Source organism: Salmo trutta, chromosome 21 (assembly GCF_901001165.1).
Source record: "Salmo trutta chromosome 21, fSalTru1.1, whole genome shotgun sequence".
NCBI lineage: Eukaryota > Metazoa > Chordata > Actinopteri > Salmoniformes > Salmonidae > Salmo > Salmo trutta.
The window spans coordinates 32,700,014-32,727,419 of NC_042977.1; the positions used below are offsets into that span (position 1 = coordinate 32,700,014).

The following is a 27,406-nucleotide window of genomic DNA, read 5'->3' on the forward strand; positions in this document are numbered from 1 at the left end:
TTGGTCCCATGTTTCATGAGCTGAAATAGAATATCCCCAAAAATGTTCACACACAAAAAACGGATTTCTCTCAAACTTTATGCACGAATTTGTTTACATCCCTGTTTGTGAAAATTTCTCATTTGCCAAGATAATCCATCCACCTGACAGGTGTGGCATATTAAGAAGCTGATTAAACATCATGTAATATTTCTAATTGTATATAACTGCCTTAATTTTGCTGGACCCCAGGAAGGGTAGCTGCTGCATTGGCAGCAGCTAATGGGGATCCTTAATAAATACAAATACAAATTACACAAGTGCACCATTGTGCTGGGCACAATAAAAGGCCACACAACACAATGCCACAGATGTTTTGAAGTGGTGTGCAATTGGCATGCTGACTGCAGGAATGTCCATCAGAGCTGTTGCCAGAGAATTGAATGTTAATTTCTCTACCATAAGCCGCCGCCAACGTCATTTTAGAGAATTTGGCAGTACGTCCAACCTGCCTCACAACTGCAAATCATGTGTATAGCGTTGTGTGGGTGAGCGGTTTGCTGATTCAACGTTGTAAACAGAGTGCCCCATGGTGATGGTGAGGTTATGGTATGGGCAGGCATAAGTTACGGACAACAAGCACAATTGCATTTTATCAATGGCAATTTGAATGCACATCAATACCGTGACGAGATCCTGAGGACCAGTTTCATACCATTCATCCACCGCCATCACTTTATTTCAGCATAATAATGCATGGCCCCATGTCACAAGGATCTGTACACATTTCCTGGAAGCTGAAAATGTCCCAGTTCTACCATGGCCTGCATACTCACCAGACATGTCACATATTGAGCACGTTTGGGATGCTCGGGATTGACGTGTGTGTGTGACGGCGTGTTCCAGTTCCCGCCAAAATTCAGCAACTTCACAGAGCCATTGAAGAGGAGTGAGACAACATTCCACAGGCCACAATCAACAGCCTGATAAACTCTATATGAAGGAGATGTGTGGCGTGCATGAGAAAAATGGTGATCACACCTGATACTGACTGGTTTTCTGATCCACGCCCTTACCTTTTTTTTAAGGTACCAGTGACCAACAGATGCATATCTGTATTCCCAGTTGTGTGAAGTACATAGATTAGGGCCTATCTCAATTGACTGATTTCCTTATGTGAACTGTAATTCAGTAAAATCTTTGAAATTGTTGCATATTGGATTTATATTTTTGTTCAGTATATTTTTTACTGTTCTATTTATCTTGGTAACCGGTTTGTAAAAGCAATAAGTCACCTCTGGGGTTTGCGTCATGCCTAAGGTTTGCGTAAGAACAACCCTTAGCCGTGATATATTTGCCATTATAAACTGGGTGTTTTGAGCCCTGAGTGCTGATTGGCTGACAGCCATGGTATATCAGACCGTATACCATGGGTATGACAAAACATGTATTTTTACTGCTCTAATTACGTTGGTAACCAGGTTATAATAGCAATAAGGCACCTCGGGGGTTTGTGGTACATTGCCAATATACCACGGCTAAGGGCTGTATCCAGGCACTCTGTTTTGCATTGTGCGAATGAGCAGTCCTTAGCCTTGGTATATTGGCCATATACCACACCCCCTCGGGCCTTATTGCTTAAACATATCACACCACCTCTGGGTGTATTGCTTAAATATACTGGTAATAATTACATTTCTCACAAAGCTGCTGAATGAATTGACCCCATACTGTGTGATGTGCAGGTCCATGCTCCCTAAGTTGATCCACTGCGACACTGATGATGACGTGGCCATGCGCTTCCTGAGGAGTGGCGAGGGCTTTGAGAAATACCTCCAGTACCTCGTAGGCCAGCAAAAGGCAGAGGCCGCTATCAGTGACAAGACCGTACACCGCTTCTTCAAGGTAAGTGAACCCTTCACAAATACTGTTAGCACAAATGGTCATTAATGTGTAAGTCTCGTCATCTTTGTGATTATGATGGCCGACTGATGTAAGGCTAGTAATGGCCATATTTCTAAACCCTGTTGTCTTTGTCACAGGAATACACAGACAAAGAACAGGCCAGTGCCGACCCTGCTGAAGGTCCTGTACTGAGCATCAACGCTTACCTACAGAAACCTCTGGACAGAATCCAGAAGTACAAGGCCTTGCTCAAGGTGAGAGTTTAAAGCTGTAAATAGGTGTCATAGGCGTCGTAAGGGACAGACCAAGGCGCAGCGGGTATAGTGCTCATCTTCTTTCTTTATTTAGAGTGAACACTCAAACAAAATAAACAAACGACCAAACAGTTCCATAAGGCACACGGCTATACAGAAAACAACCACCCACAAACCCAAAGGAAAAAAGGGCTGCCTAAGTATGGCTTCCAATCAGAGACAACGAAAGACACCTGCCTCTGATTGGAAACCATACTCGGCCACACATAGAAAACGAACATAGAAAATGAAAACTAGAACAAATCCCCTCTAAATAAACCAACCCCAAAACACACAAAAACAACACCCCCTGCCACGCCCTGACCATACTACAATGACAAATGACCCCTTTACTGGTCAGGACGTGACAATAGGGTATTCTTTGTTCTTGTTCACATACTAGAAATGAATGCACCTGAGCCTAAATTGTCATATGTTTTTATGTTATAAAATCTTGTTTAAATATTACTGTTATTATTACTATTATTATTGTTATTATTATTATCTTAAATCGTTGTGCCCATTTCTGTGACTGTAGGAGCTGATCAGGAACAAGGCCAGGAACGGTCAGAACTGCTGCCTGCTGGAGGAGGCCTATGCCATGGTTTCATCACTGCCTCAGCGTTCAGAGAACACACACCACGTCTCCATGATAGAGAACTACCCTGCCACTCTGGATGTATTGGGGGAGCCCATCAGACAGGTGAATAACCAAAATCCATTTGCTTCCTTCTGGTGGCTAGTGAATACGACCATATTCTTGAGGATTTTCAACTCATTTTGTTTCTGTAGCCTATGTGACGGTGTTGTGTTTTCTGAAAGGGACCCTTCATGGTGTGGGAGGGTGCACCTGGGGTACGGTCCTCCTCCAGAGGTCACCATCGACACGCGTTCCTCTTCAAAAACTATGTCATCATCTGCAAATCCAAGAGAGACACCAACACAGACACCCAGGGCTACGTCTTTAAGAACATGATGAAGGTAAGACTCTTCATTGCTCTTTCTAAAAACTCCAGATGTAACTCAGCATGTCTATCCACTGAAAAAAGTCACTAAAGAATTAGTCAACTCGGAATACCAGACAATTCCAATCTGTTGTTCAGGGTTGGCATAGAAATAGATTATTGCTGCTGGAGAGAATATATCATCAATGTCACACTTCCTATGACATAAAAATAATTTCCTAACAGATAAATAAAGTCAATCATTAGTCTTGAGGATAACTACTGTTTCTCTGTCTGTCTTCCTCCCTAGCTGAACAACATAGATGTGAATGAGACAGTGGAGGGTGACGACCGGGCCTTTGAGATCTGGCACGAGCGTGAGGACTCTGTTAGGAAGTACACGCTTCAGGCTCGCACCGTCATCATCAAGAACTCCTGGCTGCGAGACCTCAGGGAGCTGCAGCAGCGCTACACCATGCCTGCCTGGAGTGAGTCTGACACACACACATTCACTCAGATCCACCAGACAAACAGAGACATAGTTTGACATAGCATATTGTGATCTAACCTTCACTATCAAACAAGTACTTTTACATACTATGAAATTGCATACTATAATTTAATTGGTAATTGCATCAAATTTGTCATCTCTCCACTCAGGATTGATTGATGTGTAAATACATCCCTCTATCTGTCCAGGTATGCCTGACTTTGATGAGCTTCTGGCTGATTGCACAGCGGAGCTGAGACAGACGGTGAAACTGGCCTGCAAGGTTACTGGAGTACCCAAACCTGTGGTCACCTGGTACAAGGGTAAGAGACACACCAGCGAGACCACTGTGCGAAACCACGCAATAGCTGTGCATACAGTGCATGTTTGTTTTTATCTACATAGCCCATACCATGTTCATGTTTTTGAGGTAGAAACACCTCCTGTGTTAAAACTGTTTCCTCCTCTGATGACAGACGGGCGTGCAGTGGAGGCCGACCCTCACCACATCATCATCGAGGACCCTGACGGTTCCTGCACCCTGATCCTGGACAACATGACGGCTGATGACTCTGGACAGTATATGTGCTTCGCCACTAGCACAGCAGGCAACGCCAGCACCCTGGGAAAGATCACTGTCCAAGGTCAGTCTCTATTACAGAGGGGAAATGACACCAACATTACGCTTGAACTGTGAAAGTGAACATAGTGCACACCCAGACCCTACTCATAAGAATCATTGACATACAATGAGTGTCCAAAACATTAGGAACACCTGCTCTTTCCATGACATAGACCGACCAGTTGAATCCAGGTGAAAGCTATGATCCCTTATTGATGTCCCTTGTTAAATCCACATCAATCACATCAGTGTACATGGGGGGGAGGAGACAGAATGAAGAATGATTTTTAAGCCTTGAGACAATAGAGACATGGATTGTGTGCCATTCAGACGGTGATTTAGGTTCCTTTGAACGGCTTATGGTAATAGGTGCCAGGCACACCGGTTTGAGTGTGTCAAGAAATGCAATGCTGCTGGGTTTTTCATGCTCAGCAGTTTTCTGTGTGTATCAAGAATGGTCCACCACCCAAAGGACATTCAGCCAACTTGACACGACTGTGAGAAGCATTGGAGTCAACATGGGTCAGTATCCCTGTAGAACGCTTTCGATACCTTGTAGAGTCCACGCCCCGATAAATCAAGGCTGTTCTGAGGGCAAAAGGGGGTCCAACTCAATATTCGGAAGGAGTTCCTAATGTTTTGTACACTCAGTGTACATGTCAACAGTAAAAGTGATTGATACTTTGCTTTGGGGGAAAAAAAATCTACAATTCCAAGAATCTAAATTGTCTGGGAGGAATGTTAATCTTGTTAAAAAAAAATAAGCCTGTTTTCAAGAGTAAATATTGTGTGTGGTAGTGCCTCCTCGTTTCGTGAACAAGATGAGGAATGCTGTCTTAATCGTTGGTGAGGATGCTCAGTTCTCCTGCACCATCCAGAGCGCCCCCAGTCCCAAGATCAGGTACACTACACCACACCTGTCTCCTAGGCTCTTTAAACTGACAATCTTTTAGTGACAGTGGACTGTGCCATTTGTTTCTTCCTACTGTGCTCATTATGTTGCCCATTCTTAATAGTTAATATACTGTATAAGATAATAAATAAGTATGCGTAAGGTAATTCATATTATCTCAATGTCATTTCATGCGTGTCCCTGAACAGGTGGTTCAAGGAGGGCAGGCTGCTGACTGACCAGGAGAAGTATCAGACCTACACTGAGTCCCGTAGTGGAGTCCTGGTGCTGGTCATTAAAGGCCCTACGGAGAGAGACCTGGGACATTACGAGTGTGAGGTAGGCCTTTAATTCACCACCCCTCAGCTAAAGAAAACAGGGCCGGTGTCCCAGCCAAATAAAGCCTAGTACCAGACTGAAATGTACTTTCAATAGAGATTCTTAATCCAGGACTAGCCTAATATGGGTCCAGGAAACCATTCCATACAGTTGTAAAACATTGGACTGCAAAGCACCTCGTGTGAATAGCTGCTGCTGTATCACAGATCAATATAAAAGAAAAACGAGAGATACAGTAGTAGTAACATGTAACAGTAGTTACATTATTTGGATGCTTGGCATCCTCCAAAGAGGATTGTTTTCATGAGACATTACATTGATAAGATGAAGCCATTGTTTCAGTAAGCCTAATGTATTCTCCTCCCTGCCCATCCCAGTTGTCCAATCGACTGGGCAGTGCTAAATGTGCAGTTGATCTGTGCCTTCCTTCTGCTGTGGCTAGAAGAGGAGAGCAGGCGATCACCATCGAAGGTAGGAATACTCCCATTCATGCACATTCCGTTATGCATTAGTTTCATCATTTACCTCTTTTACCAGGTCCTTAAAATGTAGAGAATGTATGCTTTAATTTCCATAAGCCATGTTCATTCAAAGGAAAAGATGAACCATCAGTTGATCAACAATTTAGATGATGTAGTCTTTTTGTCTTGACATTAGCTATCAATTTATCTGACTAACTCCATAAGCCCCGTCCTGCTTTCCTTCTAGTCACTGAGCAGGAGACTAAAACACCAAAGAAAACCATCATCATGTAAGTGTGACCAGGTTATGATACAGGCTAGAAGAAGCATGCATACTTGTGTGTGTCCTCCTTAGGCCTCTGCATGCATGGCCAGGCAGTATGTGAACCCTGAGGGTAAGAGGGGCTCGCTCAACGCCAAATATAACTTCCAAGGAGCCGGCATATGGAATGGTTCCATAAGGGAATGGTTGTTAATATTTTTTGTGTCTGCACATTTTCCTTAACTCATGTACCATTGCATGACATGTTTGTACGAGTAGAAAAGACTCTACTTTGTGTGTGTGCGTGTCCGTGTGCGTGTACACGCTAATTAACATATTTTGTATGTAGGCTTATTGTGAAAACAGCATGCCCGCAAGTTGTTCTCTCTCTCTGCTGTCTCTCTCATACCTTCTGTTCTATTCCCTGCATACAATACACTCTTAGAAAAAAGGGTTCTAACTGGAACCAAAAATGGTTCTTCATAGGGTTATCCTATGGGAACAGCCAAAGAACCCTTTTAGGTTCTAGATTTAACCTTTTTTTTAAGTGTACCTTCCGGTCTGTCCCTCTCTCACACCCTCTGTGCTGTGTACCCTTACAGAGAGGAGACCATAACTACGGTGGTGAAGAACACCCGTATGAAGCGTCGCGGCGTGTCTCCATCTGGGTTCAACCGCTCCGAAACCACCACCCCAGATCTCCCCACCACCTCCACCGGCACGGCCAGGCAGAGGAGGCAGGTTTCTGCCAGCAGGAAGACCACTATCCCCACCCTGTACGTCACGGAGCCCGAGGGGGGTTTTGGGGCCCGGGCCGCAGAGAACAGGTGGGTGGAGGTAGAGGAAATCATTGAGTACAAGGTCAACAAGTCGCCCAGGCTATCCAGGAGAAGAGGGGTCTCCCCAGCTGGGTCGGAGCGAGCGAACACCCCCTCCTTCACCCGGCCACAGAGGTCCCCGAACCCCAACACCAACAATTCCAACAACAAGCTGGTAGAGCTGCAGAACTGCTCCGAGCTGGAGGGGGCTCAGCCTATAACCTGGGATGATGATGAGGAGGATGAGAACATGGCTGGGTCCGAGGTCGCCCCTGGACTCAGTGAAGAGGCCTGCGAGGTCTCCTCTGTTCTAATCCCTAACGACCATGAACATGATGAGGCCTGGCTAGAGGAGCAGCAAGAGGCCTTTGTCACAGAACCGGATGATGATGATAACATGGAACCTCCCAGGAAGCTGGAGCCTAAGACCCTGACCCAGGACGGTCGCGTTCTCACCCTGGAGGACCTGGAGGACTATGTTCCCAGGGAGGGGGAGACCTACGGCTCCTCCAACACCAGGCCCTCCCCTCCCGAGAGACCCTGTGAGATCTCTGTGCTTCAGAGGGAGATTCGGGGCTCTGTCGTGGGCCAGCCAGTGCTGCTCAATGTGGGGAGGCCTGTGGTGGTGCCCAGGGGGAGGCGCAGCCCTGGCTTCTTCAGCCGCTTTAGAGAGTACCTCTCAGGCAGCATGTTCTCCCTGGCTGGCCCCCACCACCACCCCAGCAGAGGCCAGTCTAGAAGTGAGAGCGAGATTCCCATCCAGGTCAGCCACGCCAAGCAAGAAGTCAAGCTTGCATACTGCTCCGAGGTGCAGAGAGTGGAGGGAGGGCAGCAGAGATACAAAACCAAAGTCTACACGTCAGTGGGCAAGCCAGTCACTCTTCAGATCAGCCAGAACCCATATCAAAACCAATAACCTAGTGTGTGAATATCAGTTGCTGGATTAGAACCAAGCAGGTTTTTGTTAATTGGTGATACGTACAATAGCCCTTTTAGTCTTAAATGGGAACATTACTACTTAAGTGTTAAAAAGCATATTCTAACCTTGCATTTTATTGCAAATGGGAGGATCATTCCATTTTGAAGCAACCCATCTGAAAGTCAAATGCAGACACAGGAAGTCAGTTGTTTTGGTCAGACAAAGTCGTTTTTAAAGGACAAAACATCAAAAGGGGGTTGGATATGTTTAGGCTAAATGATTTCCGAACGCCATTGTATACTATCCAGGCTTCAATTTATTGTTGCCTTGCTTGCCACGTATTTGATGTACAGAAAAATACAGAATAATTGCAAGTCGTGCAACATGGACTGACACCATTTGAAAGTTTTAAAAAATCCATCTGCTTTACCCTCAGGTGACAGATGTTTTGAATGTCAACATCTTGATGTTAAACTTCTGTTCTGTAGGAGAACATCAGTACAGTACTATATTTCTCTCTGTGTGTTGTATCTGAAGTTTATTGAACAAGGAATATCCACCTTGACTTGTAGCATATCAGTTTGTAAATAGGCTAACTAACTCCTGTGAAAGGAAAAATGTTTGTCTCGACAGTAACTTACCAAACCAATGACTTCAGCAACAAAAGGGAAGTCTGATTTGAAATGTTATGAGGAAGGGGTAATTCTGGGATAATATTATCCAACATAAAAACATTGACAAGATTGCTAGAAGTATAAAAGAGCATTGATTACTGACATTGTTGGATTGTGTGAAACATTGACGATGTTCTTTCAACTGCAGTCACTGTCTGCTTGAGAATACAAGAAAGCCAGATTAAAGACTAATTCATGGATCATTGAATTGTACTTCAGATTGGGCTGTCCTGTCCTATGGAGAAGTCTAGAATTTTCTAAGCAATTCTAGATGGGCAGTTACATGTTGTGCAGTGCTGATGCTTTTACATTAACCGTATATCACTCACTTGTGGTGTGGACTGTGGAATGATATAGGTCTATAATTGTGTTATACAGGTCTCGTATAAAGGGTCTCTGTTTACTTTAGGTTATATACATCCAAAACATAGACCTATTTAGGATATTTCATTTTGAACTGGGTCATTTGTTTTATAGAAAGGCACTTCATTATCAGTTTCTTGAGAGCAATAAAGAGTAGATTGACCTCAGATAATTAAGAATTTGTGATTACTTTAAGGTAAAATGTAATTAATTATATTTAGAAAAGTGCCAGCATGTTATGTATTAGCTTTTTGAAAGCTGATTTGCATGTTTATCTGATTGACATAATTGAATTAACCCAATGAGTCCCACTGTAACGCCGGTGCGTTTTGGACTTCTGGGTAGAACCATTGGATTTGTCTTGTTTCTGCATCCGTAGATACCAACCATTAGTCTGTGTAATTAACGGGGGCTGTGCTAGAGCTGTGTTTGTGAGACAAGTGCGGATCCCAAAGAGGCCCTGGACGGGGTCTTTTTACAAAAACGTATGTAGTCTGAAAGGTTTGAGCAACAAACTATTCAAAGATATTTATGAAAAGGTGAGACTCTCACGAACACGTGCATGTAACTATGACGCTCAAAACCTACACAAGAGTTGTTAGAAGGTAAGGGGTTGTTCTACATAGAAGATCATAGGAAATCCCAGGACATAGTGTCTATAATAAGCTCACATAGTGGCTCTCTCAAAATCCAAACAGTTGTCATTTCCCAGTGAGCATACAATTTCTGTACTTACAGCATTCATATCAATTCATTTGATCAGGTTTTTGCTTTGGCTGATAATTTTTTTTTTTAAACATTGACATTTGTCAATAAAACTCATGAATGCAACTGTTTTATGTCAAATCGTTTTGTGTTCTACTTGTAGCCCTGGTTGTCCTGAAAATAACACTCCATTGTGAGGCTAAATATAAGGTCTGGACATGCAGATAAATGAAAGTCAGATACATTGAAAGACGATTTTTGCTGGGGTCGCGGGACTGATAGGGTTAATATTAATCTTGTCACATTCGGTTCAGGTGAGAGCACAGTTACATAGTTAGTAGTGAGCCATTGTACACTGGATTTATTAACTTTGTTGCAATATATTGTTTTAAAAAGTGAATTACCGCTTTCCAAAGTAAGAGTAATGTTTTGTTTTTATGTTATTTTAAACATCTTGTAAAAGCATTGAATGTTTAACTTTGTAAGAAATTCAACATAAATCACATATAGGTTTTGACTGCCTGCACATGTTTAGTTAAGAGAATGAATAGTTAATGGATTTTTGGGAGGGTACTCCCAAGTGTTTAATACATCAAAATAATTAAATAGCAACTGATGAACTGATCAGCCTGTTGTTTTATTCACTCTTGGTGAATGTGTGGGTTGGTTGGTAATGCAATCACCGAATGTAAATGGTTGTGCTTTGTCTTCCTCTAGTCTACATCCTCTTCAATTACATTGAATCTTTCACATATAAAAGTGTAGGCCTAAGAAATACTAGTCAGAATTGGGAGTCAACAATGGTAGCTCTAACCATTGATTATATATTTCAGGTCAGGTGCTTGGACTTCAACCATTCTGCCATACTGGTCAGACTTCAACCATTCTGCCATACTGGTCAGACTTCTGCCATTCTGCCATACTGGTCAGACTTCTGCCATTCTGCCATACTGGTCAGACTTCAGCCATTCTGCCATACTGGTCAGACTTCAACCATTCTGCCATACTGGTCAGACTTCAACCATTCTGCCATACTGGTCAGACTTCAACCATTCTGCCATACTGGTCAGACTTCAACCATTCTGCCATACTGGTCAGACTTCATTCTGCCATACTGGCCGCTTTCAGTCAAGTTAACAGGATCACTACGCTTAAAAAATAGAGATATCCAGGCAAAACAGTTTTATTAATTTACTTGACTACACTTGTAAAATACATAAAATGTTACTAGAAATACATATTACAAAACAATGACTCGTTGAAGGCTGGGTAAATTGTCAATATTTGGCCAAAGATGACACATTCAAAGCAGTGGTATAACATTTGCACCATTAAAAAGCTGTTCAGAGTGAAAAAGTTAAATAAATATATTGCAATAAGTAATTTGTGCAAAGGAAGGAATGTTTTGTTCAAAGGGAGATCAAATACAGAGGACAAGAAGCTATAGAGTATGTCATATTAGTTACCAATGAACTGAATTTGGGTTCTGAATGGAAAACATGTTAAACTACAAACTTAAAATAAGTGTAGCCTTTTTAGAAGGCTGCCTTGAACAAAGAGGTTTTGTGGAATTCAATGTAACCAGTTTCAAGTAAAGCAGATGCTCTGTGTGCTTGGTTCTAAGCTTTTCTATATTCTCCTGAGGACAGAGCCAATATTTGCTCCATTTATTTAATATTCATTCTCTTTAATTCTCATTCAAACATTTTCTTTCCAAAAAAAGGCCAACTGAATATCATAATATAGGTGAGATTGTAAAATAATAAACATACAATACAAAAGTTTTACACCATTACAATACAACTGTCAAAACAACAAAAATATATTAGGGGTTAGACTACGTCACCGTGAGTTGTGGTCTCCAGAAGTGTAACTTTGTTATACAGAGGTTAACATCATGATTGTAAATCCTGAATGGCAATCCTTTGTTTTATTAGTGAATGAATATTGTACTTCATCATAATTGTATCAGTATGGTCAAACAGGGAAACTTCAAACAGATCTTTTCACACACAAGATGTCTAGGATCATTAACAAACAGCAGCTAGGCTACAGTAAGTTCCTGAGATCAGCTGTAATAAATATGGTGCTTCCCTGTGTGACTATCTTAGAGCCAGAGTTAGCCTGTGCTTAGCTAGTGCCCAAGCACCTGGCATTGTGATTGTTTGTTAGCTGCCCTATGTTGACAAACTACTATGGGTCAAGAATCCCTCTTTTAAAAAGAATGAAAAGGCAACAACATTAAAAAAATATAACCATTGATTTTCTCCTGTTCACATTTCTGGCTATGGCACCTTGCTGTGGCCATTATGACAACCAATGCATCTCTGTACAACCACACTAACTGGTTTAAGGACATTTCTGCTGGACAGAAACAGAACAGCAATGACATTTGCGAACATACCATACCAGTGTCTACTCTTGCTGAACAAATTGGTTTATCCACTAGTCAGTGTTGTGTTCGAGACCACGTAAAGCGAGACCAATTCAAGACCAAGACCGGAGCAAATAGAGTCTGAGTCAAGACCGGGAGGGGGACAAGGGGTCCGAGACAGAAAAATGCAAGTCCAATTCAAGACCATGATTGTAATTTGGTCAAATCACCACCATACTGTCCAGTCTACACAGACTGGTGCGCTATAGCCAATCAGAGCCACAGTAGGCCTTTAAACAAACAAGCCATTTGCCAGAATGAATTTGCGAACGCAGTTGTTCAAGTTCTTGCTAGCTAACCAAATGATACCTGCATCTCTAGCTGTGTATAGCCACCGAAAAACGATGAGGGGGAAAAGTCAGTCAGTCAACAGCTGGTTGGTTTAGCTATCTAGCTAACGTTAGGCTCCATGTTTTTTAGCTTGCTACATATTGTGTTTTACAAAAAGTGCACTCTCATACATGAGTGTGCTGGTATTATGGTTGCTGTCCTTTCAGAATCACGAACATGTCACACACTGAAGACCTACAGGTTCTCCACTATACTAACCTGTCACACACTGAAGACCTATAGGTTCACCACTGTACTAACCTGTCACACACTGAAGGCCTATAGGTTCACCACTGTACTAACCTGTCACACACTGAAGACCTACAGGTTCTCCACTATACTAACCTGTCACACACTGAAGGCCTATAGGTTCACCACTGTACTAACCTGTCCCACACTGAAGACCTATAGGTTCACCACTGTACTAACCTGTCACACACTGAAGACCTATAGGTTCACCACTGTACTAACCTGTCACACACTGAAGGCCTATAGGTTCACTACTGTACTAACCTGTCACACACTGAAGGCCTATAGGTTCACCACTGTACTAACCTGTCACACTGAAGGCCTATAGGTTCACCACTGTACTAACCTGTCACACTGAAGGTCTATAGGTTCTCCACTGTACTAACCTGTCACACACTGAAGACCTATAGGTTCACCACTGTACTAACCTGTCACACTGAAGACCTATAGGTTCACCACTGTACTAACCTGTCACACACTGAAGACCTATAGGTTCTCCACTGTACTAACCTGTCACACACTGAAGACCTATAGGTTCACCACTGTACTAACCTGTCACACACTGAAGGCCTATAGGTTCACCACTGTACTAACCTGTCACACACTGAAGGCCTATAGGTTCACCACTGTACTAACCTGTCACACTGAAGGCCTATAGGTTCACCACTGTGCTAACCTGTCACACACTGAAGACCTATAGGTTCACCACTGTACTAACCTGTCACACACTGAAGGCCTATAGTTTCTCCACTGTACTAACCTGTCACACACTGAAGACCTATAGGTTCTCCACTGTACTAACCTGTCACACTGAAGGCCTATAGGTTCACCACTGTACTTACCTGTCACACTGAAGGTCTATAGGTTCTCCATTGTACTAACCTGTCACACACTGAAGACCTATAGGTTCACCACTGTACTAACCTGTCACACACTGAAGACCTATAGGTTCACCACTGTACTAACCTGTCACACTGAAGACCTATAGGTTCACCACTGTACTAACCTGTCACACACTGAAGACCTATAGGTTCACCACTGTACTAACCTGTCACACACTGAAGACCTATAGGTTCACCACTGTACTAACCTGTCACACACTGAAGACCTATAGGTTCACCACTGTACTAACCTGTCACACACTGAAGACCTGTAGGTTCTCCACTGTACTAACCTGTCACACACTGAAGACCTGTAGGTTCACCACTGTACTAATCTGTCACACACTGAAGGCCTATAGGTTCTCCACTGTACTAACCTGTCACACACTGAAGACCTGTAGGTTCACCACTGTACTAACCTGTCACACACCGAAGGCCTATAGGTTCACCACTGTACTAACCTGTCACACACTGAAGACCTATAGGTTCACCACTGTACTAACCTGTCACACACTGAAGACCTATAGGTTCACCACTGTACTAACCTGTCACACACTGAAGACCTGTAGGTTCTCCACTGTACTAACCTGTCACACACTGAAGACCTGTAGGTTCACCACTGTACTAACCTGTCACACACTGAAGGCCTATAGGTTCTCCACTGTACTAACCTGTCACACTGAAGGCCTATAGGTTCACCACTGTACTAACCTGTCACACACTGAAGGCCTATAGGTTCACCACTGTACTAACCTGTCACACACTGAAGACCTATAGGTTCACCACTGTACTAACCTGTCACACACTGAAGACCTATAGGTTCACCACTGTACTAACCTGTCACACACTGAAGACCTGTAGGTTCTCCACTGTACTAACCTGTCACACACTGAAGACCTGTAGGTTCACCACTGTACTAACCTGTCACACACTGAAGGCCTATAGGTTCACCACTGTACTAACCTGTCACACTGAAGGCCTATAGGTTCACCACTGAGAAAACAGCTTTTATATCTAGTATAGACATGTTAAGATATTCATGTTTCAAGAAAGGAGTGTATGTATTTGGCCTGGAGAAGCAGTTTTATGCGCTGACTGAATGGAAGCTGATAATTATGAGTTTTTTTACTCTGCTGATCTCGGCTGGTCCCAGACTGAGTTAAGACCGAGTACAAATGTATCCAACACTGAGACAACACCGAGACACTCAATGTGGTCTCGAGTACTACAACACTGCCATTCGTGGGAATGAGTCTTGTTATTATGGCCTTCTGTTGTTGAAGAGCAGAGAGAACACAGTTAATGCTTTGGGGATATAATACTACTAAATGGACAGAAGAGAAAAAAAATGGCAGAAACTCCTGTATGTAGTAAACACAGGAAAAACATATTAGGGACCATCTCAGTTACAGGTTAACCATTAACGGAGTGTTTTGTCTTTGTGGATAAAAAAAATAAATAAAACTGTGCCAAATGAGTAAATAAAGCAAAATAGTCCACTTCTACCTCTACTTACAGTTTTTATCATCTTAATACCTACCTATATCCTCCAAATATGTAAAACATAAGCTAGATCTTAGTGCACACTCAAAAGGCTACCGTATGTGGTTAGGTGCAAGGGATGTTGTCTGGAGTTCCTTCCCACACCAGTATCTGACGGAATGTTCAGGATTGGAATAGAGGGGCTGACATTTTGTAAGGAGTGGCCAGGATGGCTGGAATGGATGTCAGGCTTCTCGTCGCTTAAGAAGACAAGTTGGTTTTCTGGACTTTTTTGATTTCCTTAAGAAAGAAAGTAGGTTTGAGGATGACATTTTGGAGATGGTGAAATTCAACACTGACAAAGATCTATTAAGGATTTAGCAATACACATTATGTGACTACTTGGTTTTCAACAAGTTAAATGGTGCGTATGGTCCAGTCCATCATACCAGCTATGTCATGTCGATACCAACTGACCTCAATAAGAGTGTCTTTCAACTTCCCATAGGCATCGTCAAGACTATCATTGACAATGACAACGTCAAATATGCCAGGATCTTTGCCTGAAAGATATGAGAAGCAGTTTTAGACAATTTTTGAACATTTCATTTATAAACATGCAACTCTGTTTTAGCACAAAGTCTCTCCAGAATCAGACTCACTTATCACCATGTCCACCTGAGCAGCATGCAAACGTTTCTGGAGGCTCTCCTCTGACTCAGTCTCTCGGTCTCTTAAACGTTTCTCCTAAAATTACAAATGACAGAAGAAGATGAATTAAGTCATGGGGGTTTATCTTTGGATCACAATCCCAGACAGTTATTATAGGTTTATAACCATATTACACATTTAAACAGCATTCAATATGGTATTTCAAAGTAAAACGAGACAAAAATGGCCCTGGTAAACAGTTTTATAATGGTGCCTGTCTCTCACCAGGATGCTCATGGACGGGGGTTGGATGAAGATGTAGATGGGGTTGAGGTCTGTCGTCTTGACCGCCCTCACTCCCTGCATGTCGATGTCCAGGACGCAGATCAGGTTCTTGTCCTTGACGGCCTGCACGGAGGCCCTGCTCGTCCCGTACATGTTCCCGGAAAACACTGCGCTCTCAATGAAATCCCCTTTGTCGATGCTGGCCTGCATATACTCCCTTGTAACATAATGGTAATCTGTAACACAACAACAGTTGCATGTTAAAAGGTTGGTTGTTGAAACCAATAGGACACAGCCGACAGCATAGGTGGTTGAAGCTAATTAAAGAGACGCAGCAGGAGGATTTGGAGCAAGATCATCCATCCTGGGAGATTAAAAACCCTACCTACCTTTACCATTCTCTTCACCAGGACGAGGGCTCCTTGTTGTGTCTGACGGATGAGAGCACACAATTGGATATCTTATTTCTGTAACTGACACCTCCCTGACATTATACAAAGTTAACATGGGACTGGAGCAGAACACACTTACGTGAGACGCTGAAGCCAAAGACGCCCTCGTACTCCTTGAGCAGCTTCTTGAGCAGTGTGCTCTTCCCAGCCCCCGACGGGCCACTCAGCACCACTGGCCTGGGTCCTGCCATAGCTGGGGGAGAGAGAAAGAGACAGAGGGTTAGAGGAGATAAGAAGAAGAAAACACACACACACACCACAGGGTGTGGTGGTTAATCAAACAGAAAGATAATTTTACACAAATGGTTGGAACTGGTGTCATGAGGAGAAACAGACAGATTAAAAACATACCTAGGCCTATCCTTTACTCACATGAAACTGGTACAATCTCAAGTAGCCTATATTGAAAAAGATCAGACAGGTGGTGTAGTATAGGCTGGTACTACCACACTGATCTCATGAGCTTACATAAATAGTTCACCTGTAATATGAGGCTAGGTGTAATATGAGGCTAGGTGTAATATGAGGCTAGGTGTAATATGAGGCTAGGTGTAATATGAGGCTAGGTGTAATATGAGGCTAGGTGTAATATGAGGCTAGGTGTAATATGAGGCTAGGAGGCTTGGTGTAATATGAGGCTAGGTGTAATATGAGGCTAGGTGTAATATGAGGCTAGGTGTAATATGAGGCTAGGAGGCTTGGTGTAATATGAGGCTAGGTGTAATATGAGGCTAGGTGTAATATGAGGCTAGGAGGCTAGGTGTAATATGAGGCTAGGTGTAATATGAGGCTAGGTGTAATATGAGGCTAGGTGTAATATGAGGCTAGGTGTAATATGAGGCTAGGAGGCTTGGTGTAATATGAGGCTAGGTGTAATATGAGGCTAGGTGTAATATGAGGCTTGGTGTAATATGAGGCTAGGTGTAATATGAGGCTAGGTGTAATATGAGGCTAGGTGTAATATGAGGCTAGGTGTAATATGAGGCTAGGTGTAATATGCCTGGTCTAAAGGATACACTATAGGGATGAATATGAAATGGACCTAATGAACCAAGCATCCCATAAAACATGGAACAAACAGATTAATTGCCTTTTGAAAAAAAAAAAAAATTTCAGAAGGTGATTCTGTATTAAACATCCTTAGCAATCAGAACAGGTTCCAACAAGACTAGTAGGACCAACACTGCTAGAGGAGTTATTAAGTCCCATTAGGCCGTTACCACGGCACCATCTACTAATTGGAGTGCCTAAAATGACCCTGCTGCTTCTGATTGCAAGGCATAAGTGCTTTCAGTACACTGTCTGCAATTACTTTTTTTTACCAGAAAATACATTTAAAAAGACTAAAATGATCCTAAGCTAAATGTTTACTTGTTTCTTATGATGTAACCTAGGCTATTTTTGTATGGGTTGTCCAATTTAGACATACCCGGCAAATGTTCCACTAATAGGTCTAGGCCTAAACTGAAACTAGTACAATCTGAAAGAGGAACAGCCACATACCGTGGAGTTATTTGATTTTCAATCTAGCTTGTGTACTAAAAACCATCAGCCGAGTCAACACAGCCGGGTCAACTACAGAGATAATGACAGTGATAATAGCAATGACAGACTATTTTGGAATTAGTTAAACAAAACAGCTTAACAATCATATTTTTTTCTGACCTATCCTATTCCAGAATGATCTTTGTCTTTAGTTGTTAGCCATATAGGCTAGATCATATATATATAGGCTAAAGTCCCTCTTCCTCCTTACCTTCAGTCACTTTCAGTAGACGTGTGAGTGAGGGAGAGCAGCAGGATGTGGGAGGACTGGATTGGCAAGAGAATGAGCAGCACTATTATATACCGGAGAGGGTGTGTCAGTCTATGTGGTGTGTGTGTGTGGGAGCAGACTGAGCACTGTACAAAACATAGGGAACTAAATCGCTGCTCCCTCCAATCACCGCTCAGTAAGTTACACAGTAGCCTAAACCCTGCCCAGCAGCTCGTGACATAGCCTAGATATTGACAGCTTCTTTCAGTCGTCTATGGAAATGATAAACGAATCATGCAAAACACAAAATAATCTCAGGTGAGAAATTATCATACAACAGTCTACTGCATACATAACTAGACCTAAAAGGCATATCTCATAAATGACAAATGCCTCTTCCATCCACAAAATAACATTGCACCTTAAACGACCGTGTCACTTATACATTGCTAGCCTATACTGTTTTAGGCTACTTACTGAAAAGTAATGTATCAGTGGGTTTGGTTAGATGTCCAAAAATAAGAAACTCCATGCGAATGACGTGTCATACTTTACTTAAGTGATGCCGCCTCCTCATAAATCTACAGATGCTAATTTAAAGGAACTAGAGTAATCTGTAAAAAAAAAGGAGTTTGTTATAATAGCCATGTAGTCTATGATCCCATATAAGCTAATTTCCATTTTAGAAATGATTCTCTCTTGTAATAAGGCTAATCAGACCTGAGCTCACCCCCTGCAAAAAGGATAGGAAAAACCTCAGTGCGTGTAGCCTGACAGCTGCAGGTGACAGAAGCATTCATTCTCTGCCGCCTCTTGAATGTTTCAACCACAAACAAATGTACAGCTCCTTTCCAAGTCAGAATCAGTCATGGGGTTGACGCTGGGATGCAGAGGGTCAGACTATTGTCACAAAAACATGTGGACCGAAAACAGACTATAAGAGTGGTTTAGGCTACATCCAGTCATAAGAAACCACTTCTCGCTAGGTTCAGATCTAACCTTCTCTTCCTTACAGTCAGAATACCAGCCAGAAATGGTACAATTCGAGAGAAGGTGACAAGTTAGCCTGTACAGCAAATATTCAAAACAATGAGGTCTACAATGACACCATACATAGGGACATCTTATAGGCTTGGCCTAACATCTAAAGGCACCACTTTTCAAACGTGACAGAAAAATTGGCTATAGGCTACGTCTCCACAGGCAGCCCAATTCTGAAATTGTTTCCACTACTTGGCCTTTTGCCCAATCACACCAGATCTTTTCCCATCAGATATTTTTCAGATATGATAGGTGAAAGGACAAATTAGTGAAAATAATATCAGAATTGGGCTGCCTGTGTAAACAAAGCACGTGTTACAGAAAACGAGGTGCATGTGAGCCGACTGCAGGCACGGGATAAGGCTAATTGAAATGGTTACAGGAAACATTGTTCTGCATGCCATTACAGATTTGGCATTAGGTTTACTTTAGGTTAACCCTTATATATGCGTTCCACTGTTCCATAGCATGTGATCGATCTTTGCCAGACAGTGACCAACCTTTCATCATGTGAATTCAGTTGGCTCCTAATTTCATTAGGCTGTTACTGATTAGTGTGTTTTCTAATCAGCTGCAGCCTGCGATAACAAAGTGCTCAGTTAGGTAAGATACACTACATGTCCAAAAGTATGTGGACACCTGTTTGTTGAACATCTCATTCCAAAATCATGGGCATTACTATGAAGTTGCTATAACAGCCTCCGCTCTTCTGGGAAGGCTTTCCACTAGATGTTGGAATATTGCTGCAGGGACTTGCTTCCATTCAGCCACAAGAGCATTAGTGAGGTTGGGCACTGATGTTGGGCTATTAGGCCTGGCTCACAGTCAGCATTCCAATTCATCCCAAAGGGTGTTCGATGGGGTTGAGAGCAGGGCTCTGTGCAGGCCAGTCAAGTTCTTCCACACCGATCTTGACAAACCATTTCTGTATGGACTTCGCTTTGTGCACGGGATTATTGTCATGCTGAAACAGGAAAGGGCCTTCACCAAACTGTTGCCACAAAGTTGGAAGCACAGCACTCTCCGGTCCCGTTTTGTGAGCTTGTGTGGTATATCACTTCGCAGCTGAGCAATTGTTGCTCCTAGACATTTCCACTTCACAATAACAGCACTTACAGTTGACCGGGGCAGCTCTAGCAAGGCAGAAATGTGACAAACTGACTTGTTGGAAAGGTGGCATCCTATGACAGTGCCACGGTGAAAGTCACTGAGCTCTTCAGTAAGGCCATTCTACTGTCGATATTTGTCTATGGAGATTGCATGGCTTTGTACTCAATTTTATACACCTATCAGCAACCATGCTCGGAATGCATGTGTGGGTATGGATGTGGGTAAGCAGACAATCAAGCCACTACGCCCCCCCCCCCATGATGAGTTCAGATTTTTTGTGACTGCCACCCCATCAAAGTTGCCTATCCCCGATCTAAAGCACATTGCATGACAAGGTTCTTACCTAAAAAGGTCTTCTATCCCTATTCTATGCGGTTAAAATTAGGCCAAAAAATGATTTCCCATTCAACAGTAAGAAGGCAAAAGCTGCCAAACCAGATCCAATCTGTACTAACAATCAGTTTTCCTTTTCTCCCCATATTGTCCCCTATAATAACTCCTAGCTTTCTAGAAACATCCAAGTTGATAAGATATCAAACCATAATAGATAATAGAGCAATGTACTTGATACCTAATTTAGGCACCACTTACTGCTATAGCCTAAATCTAGCAGGTTAGCTGTGTGGGAGAGGATAGATGATGATTATGTAAACAAGACATTTCAACTTCAACACAAATGGACAGAGAATTAGACAGTTGGGTCATTCCTACTATGCCGTGCCTATTGGAGCTCATACTTTTTTGGGAAAAGCATATATTTGTGTATTCTATCAGAAAAAGGACATTTGACTTTCAGAAAAACATATTGGTCAAGCTCAGGCACGTAAAAAAATGCTGGGGTGTATTTTCCAACCTGTTAGCTGCATAATCCTAAATGGGTGGAATTGAACAGGGTGGGAATGTGGAGCCTAAATTAGCCATAACTCTGTGAGTGAGCAAGATTGAGCTAGTATTATGGTGAACATTTGAGCACAGAAAACAGATAAAACAGTGTTTATATTTATTTAGCTTTGCACCATTGTTTCCCCACAAAATAAATTATGACATTTCCTGAATGTGGTGTCGATTTAGGAAGGGTTTGTTCCTTAAACGGAGATTAACAACAAATTAACAGGGTGGAAAGTGATATCAGAAAATCTTAAATAAACCATAGATACAATAATTATTAAAAAACGTTATTGATGAAAGACAATGTAACTTGGACTATAAAATAACTAAGAAAGATTTAATTTTTTATGGTTTATATTTCTCCTGGAAGTTGATGAATAACACCCGGGGACATGGCAAAAAATGCATAACATTTCCTCTCAAGAGACATATTTTTGTATTTTTGAAGTAAAAGACACCTGACGTTATATTTAAAGTATTTTGGAATCCACATTTTACAGTAAATAAGTGATATTTCCTGGGGACAGAATAATGCCTTGAACACGGATTGACCAATGCGTATGGCCTGTGTGACAGACTGGCTCGCTTCAGTGATGATAAAGAAAAACAGCAGGCTATTGAGAATTAGTTCATAGACTAGCGGTCAAAATAATATATGGTCATCCTACCTGAGAAGAGCCTGGATAAATACCTCGTATACATCTACAATGACTGCGGTTCAATATCTGAATAATGTCTCAAAGACGTCTTTTCCGTACTTATTAGGTTGTCTTCTCCCTTTTCTGTCTACATTCCGCGTGAGAGCCATTATATAGATTGTGTTTCGACGTCATCATCACGAGCCAAATAAACGAGAGAGTACATCGTTCAAATACCAGTGTGTATCCGTCCTCAATGGAGTACAGTCAGAGAAAACGCTGTCGTATTTTTGTGAGCGTTTAAACTCCGCGCGCGATACATAGACCGTTTGAAAATCTACATCCAACCCAATATGCAGAAATAATATAATTACTTCATATAAGTATTTTACAGAGGTTGCAGATTCAGCATTACGAACTGTGCGTAATGAACGCCCCCAGCTAAAAAGAGCTATTTGCGTGTAGATGATCGGCGCACAAACACTCCAGACAGAACAGTTAGCAACGGTGTGGTTTTCGGTCTTAGTTTTTAACTTTTTTTAGCTAGCTAACTCAGTTTATTCGAAACACGGAAAAGGTTACTATCCATGCTTCTAACCATCGCTTGCTATATCATCCAAGTGCTAGCTATCTCTTCGTAAGCGGACGTGGGAGAGAAAAGCCAGAAGGAAACTCCCCGGATGGACAACGAGAGGGCCTAACGTGTAAACAAAGCTTTCATCGTCTTTATTCAACGCTAAAATAATGTTTGGTGCTTCGAGATCTGGGGGTGTAAGGGGAGGGCAAGACCAATTCAACTGGGATGACGTGAAAGGCGATAAACACAGGGAAAACTACCTCGGTAAGTGGAGAAAAATGGGCATTAATCCATCGTCGTCCATGACCTTTGTCTGTCTACTGTAGCTAACGATTCGCTTCTTTGCGAATACACAGCAGGGCGACTATCCAACTAATAATTCGGTCAAATGTTTGTTGTTAGTAACTAGCTAGCTACTTTCTAGATGAAACTAGATACAGTAGGTAGCTACTTAGCAAGTTATAATAATCGACAATGTAGTTAGTAACGGTAGTTACCGTAAGAAAGAAATAGGTTGTTAGCCTGTACTCATGTATTCTCGAGTGCCACGTTCTTACCTTTTTCCGAAGTGTAGTCAGTCCCTCATTAACGTTGCATTACTTGGCAACAACTCAGATTATCTGCCTGGAATATACTTTTTTTTAAACTCAGCTAGCTATGTTGGAATGTGAATTTGAAAATAAGATTAAACTACGCGCAAACAATTGACTGAGCGGCCACGCACACTCGACTGCAGCTGGTCAGGGAATGCAATGATGCTAGTCTGCGCACATGCATGGCTTGCTATATTATATACATGATGTTATCCAAATTAATACACTGGTCACGATCGATTACAATTTCTCAAAGATTTTACACTGCAGCCAGGAGAAGAGGGGGTGTATTCAACATGGCAACGTTTTGCATCGTTGCATACTCTTTGATTGTAGAAGAATAGTTATGGCAATCACTTATTTATGTAACTTTATTACTGAAGCCATGTCTCTGATTTGGACATGCATGCATATGGAGTATATTTACATCCCTGCTATTGTTTCATCCCCAGGGAACTCTCTTATGGCACCAGTGGGACGATGGCAAAAAGGCAAAGATCTGACATGGTATGCCAAAGACAAAAAAGGCGGTCTCAAGCCTATGTCAAGAGAAGAGGAGCTTGCTGCTGTGAAGGCAGCAGAGCAAGAGGCACTGCTGGCTGCCCTGTAAGTGGAACATCAGACAGAAACAACTACCTTACATTACAGTAAAATGTCAAACTAATGTCTTATTCATTCTTTTCAGAGGCCACAAGAATATAAAGAGACAACCATCTGGCCTGACCAAAGAGGTGCTTTTTTTGCCTTCATAGTGTTTGAGACCCATTTGTATTATGTGCTTTTTGTTTACACAAGTTCTAGTATGTTTTGGATTATAATCATGTCTTAATTTGATAGTATCACAACTGCATTAGACCAGGGAAGAGGACATTTAGTTTCAATCTCATTTATTTAGATTTTTTTTTTATAGCATTTGTCACAGTGATTTAACGTAACTAGCCTAGTCATATTTTATCATAAATCTTAAGGATGAATACGGGATTGCTTTTGTAATGCCGATTCCAATGTGTGCAACAGGACCTTGCAGATGTGTGCAGGAGGGAGGATGCAGAAGCTGAGGACAGAGATGTGGACAGAGTTTCTGGACTTGGAAGCTCCGGGTAACTGACTGAACTGTTTGCAAAAGTGGTTGTTGCTCAAATTCTGTTTTAAAGCTGAGTTGATACTGTAGGAGACTTCTCACCAACAATATATATTTTTTTTAATACGTAATTTAGTAGGCCCTCTTATCCAGCGCGACTTATAGGAGCAATTAGGGTCAAGTGCGTTGCTCAAGGGTACAACGGCAGATTTTTCTCCTAGTCGGCTTGGGGATTCAAACCAGCAACCTTTTGATTACTGGCCGACGCTCTTTAACCGTTCGATTTCTTTTCTCCCACGCCTTCTAAGCATTCTCTCAGGTCGCTCTTCACCCTTGTTTAGACTTTTTTTAGCAGCATATATGAGTACATGGCTGAGTTGAATTTCAAGTGGAAGAAACGGTGCTTGCCATAATGGATTGGAGTGTACTAGTTGAGTAACTATGAGTATGTTTTCTGTCACCAGTGCAACGTCACGGAAAATGGTGTTCTCCCAACAGGAGAAGGAAGCTGCCAAAATAGGCTTGTCAGTCTTCACAGTAAGTTTATTTTTATGCTCTCTGAGTAAAGCATCCTCACGCAAAGGTGAGCCATCTAAAATAATACACAACTCTGTGTAGGTGTGTTAATCCATTTGTGTTAGCTACATATTTTTCTAACATGATACCGCTTGGGAATTGATTCTGTAATAGTCATGTTACATGATTACGGTCATAATGGAGAGCATTGTTTTCACAGCACCATAAAACAGAAGGGAAGTCTGGAAACCAGGAAGCCTCTGCCAGAAAAACATCTGCGAATACAGAGAAACAGGATGTGGATCAAAGGTAATGTGTTATTGATCACATAGTGTGTTGACAATTGAATATCTAAGGTAAATTTCTTCAGATTACTGTCTCAAAAAAAACTCGAAAGACTTCTCTGTTATACTTTACCATCATAGACATGATAGCAGCAAAAAGAAGGAAAAGAAGTGCAAAAAAGAGAAAAAGAAGAAAAGGCAGAGAAGAGACTCTTCCTCCTCCGATTCGGAAGATGACAAAAGGTTAGCGTGTTGTTTCTCCCTTTTAGACCTGTAGGTCACTTGTATGTCATGTTATCTTTTCCTTTCCTTTTTTAAATGATAAAATCACAAGAAAACAGAACACCAATGTCCAATAATGTTACAAGTGGTGCAGCGGTCTAAGGCACTGCATCTCAGTGCAAATCCAGGCTGTATCACATCCGGCCGGGATTGGGAGTCCCATAGGGCGTCGCACAATTGGCCCAGCGTCGTCCGGGGTAGGCCGTCATTGTAAATAAGAATTTGTTCTTAACTGATTTGCCTAGTTAAATAAAGGTAAAATGTAAAAAAGGCTTATTTGCTTTAGCACTAGAGGGTGCTAAATCACTGTTGGCGAGGTAGAGAGCTGGTCTTTGGTTCCATCTCAAAAGATGAGTTTTTGCCAACCTGCAAATGTTCTGTCAACCATTTAGATTTTGTATGCTTGGTAGAAACATAGAACAGGTTGTACCCTTACTAGGGATGTGTCAGTTAATGTGTCCAGCTGCTGTATTCTGTGGTAATACAGGATTGATTTATGTGGGATGTTTAGCAACAGGAAGAGGTAGTCTTATTTTAAATAAGGTGTAGGGTTGATTTTGAACTGAGTGAATGCATCATCCAGCCCATGTCATGGTTATCTTGTTTGGGGACGGGCCTTATTTATTATTCTCCTATGGAACCCAGATAGTTATCCTTTTATAGATGAGGCAATGGTTTGTATCATAACATTCAGTGTATCCCTAATTTATCTTCCTCAGCTTACTTTGACCCCTGCCTATTAGTCCCAATCATTGATCGTGTGTGTGTTTCTTTACTCCTCAGGCGCAGAAAGGACCATCATCATAATCCATCATGCCTCAGTCAGACTGGAGCCAGACCCCATGACAGCCATTCAAAGGGGGGACCAAAGGGTGAACGCCACCCCCCCTCCTCTCAACGACGCCAGCAGAGGCATGACGCACACTCCTCCGACAGGGAGTCCCCCGTCCCCCGTCACCGTGCCAGCCACAAGGCAGCCCATGCTGCTCTGACACAAAGCCACAGGCGGCGCCATGACACAGACTCTGATGATTAATGTCCCCCCCACTCAATCAGACACATTGAGGGAGAGGAGTGCTCTAGCCCACAGCAGAGCAGCTTAACTGGTCTATGGACTGTCCTCATGTACTTCTGGACTGGACTCAAGGGCTGTGGTTGAGAATAGTAGGTCAATCTGTAGGCTACTCCTTAAACCACTAGCAGGCTTGTGGCCTTATTTGAACTGACCAGTTTTTATTAGTTGAATTTTGAATTGCTAAATTTGTTTCTATTGGTGTTTTATTTTTCTGAACCAGCTCAAATGTATTTTATGATCTGTGTCTAGCTACCAAAATTGAAGGACACTATTCATGCAATTGAATCAGGGACTACCGAAAGCAAGTTAAGTGCATGTGTTCTTGGTGCTGAAAATAGGTTAGGCAATACAAACTATTGCTGTCCAAGACATTAATTCTGGTGTGACACTTGCCCATACTACCAGTAAAACATGTATTTAAATGTGTGCCACACCTAAATGTTACTGAGTCTTCTCTTTGGTTTTTTAGTCTCGTCATCAGTTGAGAATCTTCACTTCTCTCCATCCCACTGTGCCTCACACTACTCAGCAGTTTTGCTCCTTTTCTTTCCTCTATCAAGCAAGAACTCCTTTGCCCCATCACTCTTTTGTGTTTTAGGTTCAGTTGCCTGCCTCCCTGGCTGGGGTAAGATACAATGCACTCCAGTGGTCATAATGGAGTGTAGTGTTTGTATTTGCCTTAAATCAGGTCTGAAAGGGGGCATTCTGCTGGCTGGCACCTGATGGTCCACTAAAAAGAAAGGAGAGTGCAAAGAAGAAGAAAAAGTCTGTTCTTTTATATGGCAGAGTACCATTAGGACTGCCACACACAAACCAAACTGATGGACAAAGCCACACTGTAAGGGACTCGAGACTCCTGCCCCCTCCTTCCACGACCACCATACTTCTGACATGTTTTATAGGCTTGGCTGCATTAACCATGGCAGTCTAATCAACCTGAAGGAACATCCTATAATGCTCCCCAATTATTGCCACCACCCATCTCTGGCGCAGACCTAATGTAACAGAGACAGGCCAAGCTGTAGCCATTTGTAACTTATTCAACACCCGCTTTGGGTGGTTAGTTGGCTGCCATCACCTTGGACCAACCCACTCTCTTCATCCAGATCATGGGGGAGAGTAGTTGGGTGTGGTT

The 27,406-nt window shown here is 42.3% G+C and overlaps 3 protein-coding genes across 22 annotated transcripts in view; 2 read left to right on the forward strand and 1 right to left on the reverse strand.

The window, feature by feature from the left end:
* Nucleotides 1-10,290, forward strand: part of LOC115157190 (obscurin) — a 91,074-nt gene extending 80,784 nt beyond the window's left edge. For all 20 annotated transcript variants that reach the window (XM_029705230.1, XM_029705228.1, XM_029705232.1 and 17 more), the window contains 12 exons: nt 1,725-1,884; nt 2,022-2,138; nt 2,716-2,880; nt 3,000-3,158; nt 3,432-3,609; nt 3,821-3,934; nt 4,088-4,255; nt 5,032-5,134; nt 5,335-5,464; nt 5,842-5,935; nt 6,173-6,215; nt 6,790-10,290. In XM_029705230.1, coding sequence (XP_029561090.1) covers nt 1,725-1,884; nt 2,022-2,138; nt 2,716-2,880; nt 3,000-3,158; nt 3,432-3,609; nt 3,821-3,934; nt 4,088-4,255; nt 5,032-5,134; nt 5,335-5,464; nt 5,842-5,935; nt 6,173-6,215; nt 6,790-7,921 — 2,563 coding nt within the window. In that variant the 3' untranslated portion in view covers nt 7,922-10,290. The remainder of the gene's footprint in view (nt 1-1,724; nt 1,885-2,021; nt 2,139-2,715; nt 2,881-2,999; nt 3,159-3,431; nt 3,610-3,820; nt 3,935-4,087; nt 4,256-5,031; nt 5,135-5,334; nt 5,465-5,841; nt 5,936-6,172; nt 6,216-6,789) is intronic.
* Nucleotides 10,291-14,624: 4,334 nt separating this feature from the next.
* On the reverse strand, nt 14,625-22,052 carry guk1a (guanylate kinase 1a). Its single transcript, XM_029705251.1, has 7 exons — nt 21,894-22,052; nt 16,510-16,623; nt 16,368-16,409; nt 15,979-16,214; nt 15,705-15,789; nt 15,520-15,605; nt 14,625-15,342 (listed from the first exon to the last, which is right to left on the reverse strand). Exons 1-7 carry the CDS (start codon nt 21,925-21,927, stop codon nt 15,304-15,306), a joined length of 636 nt encoding a protein of 211 aa, XP_029561111.1. The 5' UTR covers nt 21,928-22,052; the 3' UTR covers nt 14,625-15,303.
* A 77-nt stretch (nt 22,053-22,129) lies between these two features.
* Nucleotides 22,130-26,715, forward strand: c21h1orf35 (chromosome 21 C1orf35 homolog). Its single transcript, XM_029705250.1, has 8 exons — nt 22,130-22,704; nt 23,486-23,639; nt 23,719-23,764; nt 24,051-24,133; nt 24,579-24,651; nt 24,851-24,939; nt 25,056-25,157; nt 25,980-26,715. The coding sequence occupies exons 1-8, from the start codon at nt 22,608-22,610 to the stop codon at nt 26,230-26,232; spliced, it is 897 nt and encodes a 298-aa protein (XP_029561110.1). The 5' UTR covers nt 22,130-22,607; the 3' UTR covers nt 26,233-26,715.
* Nucleotides 26,716-27,406: the final 691 nt, after the last annotated feature.